The sequence below is a fragment of the Leptonychotes weddellii genome, chromosome 3 (genome assembly GCF_054177405.1).
Source record: "Leptonychotes weddellii isolate Sample4059 chromosome 3, ASM5417740v2, whole genome shotgun sequence".
Classification (NCBI taxonomy): domain Eukaryota; kingdom Metazoa; phylum Chordata; class Mammalia; order Carnivora; family Phocidae; genus Leptonychotes; species Leptonychotes weddellii.
This window is the reverse complement of record NC_138371.1, coordinates 121933601-121942215: the sequence shown is the minus strand read 5'-3', so window position 1 is coordinate 121942215 and position 8615 is coordinate 121933601. Positions and strand designations below refer to the sequence as shown.

The following is an 8615-nucleotide window of genomic DNA, read 5'->3' as shown; positions in this document are numbered from 1 at the left end:
TCTCTCGCTGTGTCTCTCTCTGTCAAATAAATAAATAAAATCTTTAAAAAATAATAATTCTTATTTTTCTATTGTGTGCTATAAATACAAGAAAATGGAGTCTTAGGGCGCCTGGGTGGCTCAGTTGGTTAAGCAACTGCCTTCGGCTCAGGTCATGATCCCGGAGTCCCGGGATCGAGTCCCGCATCGGGCTCCCTGCTCAGCTAGGAGCCTGCTTCTCCCTCTGACCCTCCCCCCTCTCATGTACTCTCTCTCATTCTCGCTCTCTCAAATAAATAAATAAAATCTTTAAAAAAATAAAAAAAAAAAAAGAAAATGGAGTCTTAGAATAAAAATCTGTATATTAACAAAGTGGCCTTTTATTAATTAAAAGCAGGGGAGAGGGGCAGAGGAAGAAGCAGGCTCCCCGATGAGCTGGGAGCCCGAGGCAGAACTTGATCCCAGGACCCTGGGATCACGACCTAAGCCGAAGGCAGACACTTAACCGACTGAGCCACCCAGGTGCCCTACCAACTTAATTTTCTAAATAAATATCTAATTATGCTAAATTTTTTTATATCTTCCATAAAGCATCTATAATATGTAAATGTATCAAATGTATATACATTTTACCACATCAAAAAGGAATGAAGTTAATTTTATTTAATTAATCAATTAACTTATTTACTTTTAGAGAGAGCCTGAGCGAGAGGGAGGGGCAGAAAGAGAGTGAGAGAGAGAATCTCAAGCAGGCCCCATTCAGTGCAGAGCCCGATGCAGGGCTTGAATTCATGGCCCAGACATCATGACCTGAGCTGAAATCAAGAGTCAGGCACTTAACCAACTGAGACACCCAGGCACCCTGTGGAAGATACTGTTTTAGATCATCCACACCACTGCTCTTCTCCATCAGTCAACACAATCTCCAGGACAACACATTTCAGCATTCTCAAGGGATCGTTTATTTACAAGCTCATTTTTAAAAACTACTATTAATTTATCCTCATTTCCTGAAACATAAATCTGATATTTTTCCTCTCTCCAAAACTCTTCAGTGGCTCCCCATTTCCTTGAGGATAATGTCAAATGTTTTAGAGCTTAACATTTTAGAATCTCCAGAAGTGGATATAAATTGATCACCTTGGCCTTATTCACCAATGACCAGCTGTGCAAATCATATCCTTGTGGGTCCATTAAGACTTGCAGATCCACATGAGCTGCAAATGAGCACTTTACTTTATAATGTTATTCTGGCACTTATATATGACCTTCATTGTATTTGTTTAAAATTGCTCATATGTTTCTATGGAAGTTGCAGCTCTTAAAAGGAATACAGATAATAATTTCTTAGACTAGTAGTTAATGAATACTGTGTGCTAGATGCTGTGCTTTATAAAGCATTATCTCATTGAAGACTCCTAACAACCTACTGATGTAGGTATTATTATTGACTCCTTATTGCAATGAGGAAACCAAGACATATAAGGAAGTTAGGTAACTTGCCCAAGATCTTATAGTAAGTGGCAGAACCCTGGATGAAAACACAAATCTTTCTGATGGTGCAGAGTCAATGGCATATAATACAATATTATTTTAGTGTGAAGGTAATATTATAAATTTTACTTTTATTTTACAGATAAGAAAACAGGTTTGGAAAGGTGCAGTGTCTTGCCTAAGGTCACAGAACCAGGAAGTGCCAAGAGACAAGAAAAAGGAATAATCAGAGAACAAAAATGAGCTCTTATAAATTAAAAATAGAGTAGCTGAAATGAAAATTCAATAGGGTTTATCTTCAATTAAATGTAAAAATAACATCTTCCAACACATAAAAAGATAAGAGATGAAAAACAGAAGAACTAAGAAATCAATCCTGGAGATTCAACTCTGACTAACAGGAAATCTAGAAAGTGAGAATACAGAAAATGGAAGGGAAGAAATTTTCAAAAGAAACAATATGTAACAGAGAATGTTAGCAATCACTGAAATCCACTGTCCTCTTCTTCCTGGACACCTAGACAACATTTCTCAGATTTCCTTAAGAAGTAAGGGGCCGAATGACTAAGTGCTCTCAAATGGAATGTGAATGGGAGTAAAGTAAGCCCTTTCCAGACATGGCTGATAATTTCTCCCATGTATTTTCGCCTTCCTATGAGCTGAAATGGCAAAGCTGAACAAAGTGATCGTAGGAACCATTTACCCAACTGAGCCACCCAGGCACCCCAATGCTGTATACTTTTAACAACTATTCTATACTCAAACCTACTTTAAAGGAAACCATGTACCTACCCTTTGAGGAGCATAAACAGAATATGAGGATGAGCACTAATGTACTCCACAGTAGGACTCCGAGTACCTATCTGTCTTCTCAGGATGTTGTTAAATATCTGGGTCACATCTTTTTTTCCCTGTTAAAGAAACAAACAACCATTAAATTGCACAATTGAAATAGGTGAATTATATGGAGTGTAAGTTGTATTTCAAAAGCTGTTTACACATACACACACACAAAGAGAAATAGCACTGCTCTTTGTAATATCCAAAAACATTAATTTATTCTTTTTTTTAGTGATTCAACATTTATATACAGTATAAAATGATCACCATAAATCTAGTTACCATCTCTTACCATAAAAAGTTAATACAATATCATTATCTATATGCCATGTGCTATACAGTACATCCCCAGGACCTATTTATTTAATTTATTTTTTAAATTTATTCTTGTCATATATCTTTAGTCAGCTGTGCTTTCAAACATTCAAACAGAGTCTACAAAATGATGCAGCTCTTTTCACAGGATTTGCACTGTGGTTAATTTGAACAATTAGAAGTCTATTTCTCACAGTTGAAATGGCACAGAAGAATTTAAAATAGTAGTGAATATGATACAATTGAATTCCTTGTGCTTTTTTACCTTTTAGTTTTATATAAGAATAAAATTATGATTAACATTTTTAAACCATCTTAAAGGAGGGAAAATAGATGAAGAAAATAAAGATTTTAGCAAATACAGGTTGGAATCAAATTCCTTTTTCTTAAATGTACTTTTTAGTAATTTTTTCCTTCCACTTTATCAATTCCCACTCCAAGTTGGTGCATTAAAAAAAAAAAGAATGTGAGTTTTCTATTAGGTGGATACATATTTTAGGTGATCGTAAGAAATCATATCTAACCTAGAGAAGTACAGAGGACCACTGATCTTAGTAGCCTGAGGCAGAGGAACTATAGCCAGTCTTGGATAAGACTTTTTAGAGCCCTCATTTACAAGACTTCCACTCTCACACACCCTACAACCTGAGGCTCACCTCCTTCTCCAACTGAAGCTCTGAATTGCAAACAGAAGTTTTTTGTTTTGTTTTGTCTTTTTAAAGATTTTGTTTATTTATTTGGGAGAGAGAGAGAGACAGTGAAAGAGAGCACGCGAGCAGGGAGGAGAGGGAGAAGCGGGCTCCCTGTGTGGGGCTCCCTGGGCGGGGCTCGATCCCAGGACTCTGGGATCATGACCTGAGCCGAAGGCAGCCGCTTAACTGACTGAGTCCCCCAGGCACCCTGAGTTTTTGTTTTTTAACATTTTATTTTTAAGTAATCTCCACACCCAATGTGGGGCTTGAACTCACAACCCTGAGATCAAGAGTTGCACGTGCTTCTGACTAAACCAGCCAGGCACCCTGAACAGGAGTTTTTTTTATATGAAAAAAAGGACAAGAAGACATTCCATTGTCAGTTACTATGGCCCTGATTCTGGCCTTTGTCTCTCAGCTGAACTGTTAAAGAGTACCTTTCACAGTTACATCCTCTACTTCAAAGCAGTCTTCACTCTGTGGAGTGAGCTGAGTGGAAATGCAAATCTGACTATGCCAGTCTCTTAAGCTCTTCAGTGCCTTCCTTTTGCTTAGAAAGGAGTCCAACGCCCTCCATGACCTGGTCCTTGCCTACCTCTCCAGCCACATCTCACTTTCCAATTCCTACTTCAAGTTCTATTAATAACAAATGGCTGAACTACATAAACATATACACAATCTTTCTATACCTTTGTTCCTGTTCTTCTCTTTGTCCTGGATGCTTTTCCTTCCTTTCTTTTTGTAGCTAAATCTTAGTCACTCTGTAACCTGGGCTCAGGGGTGCCAAGAGCACCTGGCTCCAGGATTCCCAAACAGACCAGGTTCAGCCACTCACCGCTGACAAAATCTAAAGGCAGAGAGATGAGTGGTGGTGAAACAAGAAAGGAATGTATTTCAGTGAGGCCAACACCGGGAAGACAGCAGACTAGTGTCTGAAAGACTATCTCCAAAGTGCTGAAAATACTTCTGGGTTTATATAAGGAAAATGTGGGACAAAGTTTGGTGGGTATATGTAGGTAAGCAGTAAAGATCATTGTCTTGGGGTCAATCATGTGTGGTCTTGCTGACGTCAGGGCAGACTTTTTTGCTTGAGGGGTAGTTTCAGTTGCCTGCAGGGGTCTTTTGCCTGAGTTAAGAGATAAGCTGGAAAAAAGAACTTAATTTGAAGGTGCAGACAGGTCAAAATGGAGGTCACTGAAGTCCTCTTTCAATCCTGCAGATTTAGTTAAGAAGTATTCACCTCTAGGATAACTGCCCCTCTCTGTGTGACAACATCTTTGCCTACATAGATCAGTACCTCCTCTTCCCTTTCTACCCCTACCTTCATCTCCACCACAGTCATAGCAGCTAACATTAAGTGCTTACTCTGTGCCTGGCACTTATAGTAAGAACTTTACATGTATTTTCCAATCCTCATAACAACCTTATAATGTACATTCTATAAGTAAGGAAATTAAGGACTAGTGAGGTTACCTTATGCAGGTGGGATGTGGGAGAGCCAGGACTCCATCCAAAACTGATGGAATCCAGAGTCTGGGTTCTTAGCCATCATACTAAACTGATTCCAACACTGAACACAGTATACCGAAATGAATTTTGTCTCTAACTCCCTCATCACACTGATAGCTCCCAAGGATAAGCCATATTTCAATGGCCATAGCAGGGCCCGATATATAGTAGGCATTCAGTATTTATTGACTGATTTATTACTTTAGAGGCGTAGTCATCCATAAACCCTTTATCACAAATCTAGACCACTGAGTCTCATGTACCTATTAATGTGGCACTTTTTTAATACCAAAAGAAGTAGGACCCCAAATGAAAACACTAAGATTATTCAATTAATTATTCAATCTTAAAGCTACTAGCCATATAAAATATGGACTAAGTACTGATTAAGAATATTAATATATATAAATATATAATAAATATTTATTATATAATAAATAATTAATATAGAGAGAAATATTCTTAAAGGATTCACTTTATCAACAACTGGCTTGAAATGGATCACAGACTTAAATGTAAAACATAAAACTATAAAACTTCTAGAAAAAAATAGAGGAAAATCCTCAGGATCTAGATTTAGGCATATAATTCTTAAACTTGACACTAAAAGCACAATCTAGAAAACAAAAACTAATAAATTGGACTTCAACAAAATTCAACACTTTTGTAAAAGATCTTGTTAATAGGATGAAAAGACAAGTTACAGATGGGGAGAAAATACTTCAAGCCATATATATGACAAAAAACTAGTGCTAGAATATATAAAGAAGCCTCTGAACTTGGTAGTATAAAATACAAACGCATTAGAAAATGGGCAAAAGACATGAAGAGACATTTCACCAAAGAGGATCTACAGATGGCTACAAGCACATAAAATATGTTCAACATAATTAGCCATCAGGGAAATGCAAATTAAGATCACTGGGAGATATTATTACATATGCCTATCAAAACGACTAAAATAAATAATGACACCAAATGCTGACAAAAATGCAAAGAAACTACACTTGTACTTTGTTGGTGGAGATCTAACATATATAGTTAATCTGGAAAACAATTTGGCAATTTCTTAAAAACCTTAACATGTGGGGTGCCTGGGTGGCTCAGTTGTTTGAGTGTCTGACTCTTGTTTTTGGCTTAGGTCATGACCTCAGAGTCCTGGGATCAGGCCCCGTGTCAAACTGTGTTGGGTGTAGAGCCTGCTTGAGTGTTTTCTCTCTCTGCCCCTCCCCTTGCTCTCTCTCTCTCTGAAGTAAATAAATAAATCTTTAAAAAAATAAAATAAAGGGCGTCTGGGGTGGCTCGGTCGGTTAAGCGGCTGCCATCAGCTCAGGTCATGATCTCAGGGTTCTGAGATGGAGCCCCACGTCGGGCTCCCTGCTCAGTGGGGAGCCTGCTTCTCACTCTCCCTCTGCCTGCCACTCCCCCTGCTTGTGCTCATCCTCTCTCTAATAAATAAATAAAATCTTTAAAAAAAAATAAAAATAAAATAAAATAAAAACTTAACATGCAACTACTATACTAGCAGTTGCACTCCTGGTATTTATCACAGGGAAATGAAACCTGGCCATGAATGTTCATAGTGGCTTTATTCGTAATAATCAAAAGCAGGAAACAACCTAGAAATCCTTCCACAGGTAAATGGTTAAACAAACTGGGCTATATACCCATACCAGGGACTCAGCAATAAAAAGGAATGAACTTTGAAACATGCAACAACCTGGATGAATCTTAAGGAATTACGCTGAGTGAAAAATGCCAGTAACAAAAGGTTACATAACCTAAGTGTCCATCAACAGACAAATGGATAAGGAAGATGTGGTATATTTATACAATGGAATGCTACACAGACGTAAAAAAGGATAAGACTGTGCCATTTGAGACATGGATGAGCATAAGGAGTATTATGCTTAGTGAAATAAGTCAGACCGTGAAAGACAAATACCACATGATTTTACTCATATGTGGAATCTAAAAAAAAAAAAAACACCCACAAATGAATAAGCAAATAAAATGCCAAATTAGACCTATACATACAGAGAACAAACTGATAGTTGCCAGAGGGGAGAAAAGTGGGGGTTGGGTAAAATGGGTGAAGGGGAGTAGGAGATCTAGGCTTCCAGTTATGGAATAAATAAGTCAAGAAAGCATAATGAATATAGTCAATGATACCGTAATAGTGATGTATGGGAACAGATGGTAGCTACACTTGCAGTGAGCACAGCATAATGTATGAACTTAAGGAATCACTATGTTGTACACTTGAAACTGATGTAACACTGGGTGTCAACTCAAATAAAAAATTTTAAAAGATTACACATGATATGGTTCCATTTATATTCAGATTGCAGAAAGGAGAAACAATTTGTGGTTGCTAGAGCCTGAGCATGGGGTAAGACAGGCAAGCGGCTATAAAAGGGCAAGAGGAGGCATCTTTGTGGTGACGGAAATTTCCATATCTTGACTTTATCAATATCAGTATCCTGGTCATGTCACTGCGCTACAGCTTTGCAAGATATTGCCATCAGGGAAACTGGTACATGAGATCTCTCTGTATTATTTATTATTGGTTTTCTTGTTGGAGGCAGTTGGAGGAAGCTGGAGGAAGAAAGCAGGGGAAATGCCCCCTAGCTCTTTCGGGAGACTGTAGCCAGCAACTAGATGCAATGCTAATGAAAAGTCAGAACCTCAGACAGTAGCTTGTAAAGTACGCATCAAACCCCTTCCAGGGCAAGACTGGGAGATGGGTGTTTTTGTCACGCTTCCTCTGTGCTAGCCTGGGGGAGGTGGGGATAGTTGCAACAAGTGCTCTTGCACCCATGAACAACTGCTCCTTTGTTTGCTATAGTCCTGTGGGACTCATGAATGCAAGCCCTGTTAGCTTTCATACGTAGGTGATTTGGGGGACCATCCCTTAGTTGGCAGCCTTAAAACTTGGGGCACCAGATATGTGGTCCAAACCCTTTGCTCCTCAAAGAGAAGCTGGGCATTGGGGTTCCCCCCCAACTGAATGGTGCTATGCCAGGGGGTTGGGTTTTATGGCCAGTGTGTCTCAGCCTTTCCTACCCATTTTGATGCAGATATTTTCTCAGTTGCTCAATGAATAGGAGTCACTCAGCTAATTTCTAGATTTCTCTCAGAGGGAATTCCTGCATGTGTAACTGTACATTCTGTTTATCCATAGGAGGAGGGAAATTCAGGAGCCTCCTATGGTGCTATCTAAGTCCAGAGTCCCAGAATTTTTTTAAATGATAAAATTCAATGCTGGTTCTCATATATTTCTGGTGAGGATATAAAGCAATTTAATAATACCTGACTGATGTCCTAGAATCTCAAATTGGGAAATCTAGCTGAGAAAATAATCCCAAATGACAATCTTAAATACGGAAGAAAAGTTTCAGACACAGAGACTTTTTTTCCAAAGAGAGAATGAACACGCGTGTGTGAGCAGAGGAGGGACAGAGGGAGAAGGAGATTGAGAATGCTAAGCAGGCTCCAGGCCCAGCACAGAGCCTGATGTGGGTCTTGATCTCATGACCTTGAGACCATGATCTCAGCCAAAATCAAGAGTCAGATGCTTAACCGGCACAGAAATCTTTATCATAGTGGTGATAATACAGAGTTAGAAATAATCAGTATGTCCAGAATTAGGCATGGTTACATAAATTATAGTATATGTAACTGGCAGAAATAAGAACATCAAAATGTTGGCAATGATTAAATACAAGAAAAATCTATGGCTAGCCATTGCTTTCATTTTATTTATTCCATGGAGAGAAACAGAGA

At 38.6% G+C, this 8615-nt stretch overlaps 1 protein-coding gene across 12 annotated transcripts in view; it reads right to left on the bottom strand.

The window, feature by feature from the left end:
• CAB39L (calcium binding protein 39 like) overlaps positions 1-8615 on the bottom strand; it is a 112543-nt gene that overhangs the window by 40409 nt on the left and 63519 nt on the right. For all 12 annotated transcript variants that reach the window (XM_081815446.1, XM_031032086.2, XM_081815449.1 and 9 more), the window contains one exon: positions 2266-2384. In XM_081815446.1, the coding sequence (XP_081671572.1) occupies positions 2266-2384 (119 nt within the window). The remainder of the gene's footprint in view (positions 1-2265; positions 2385-8615) is intronic.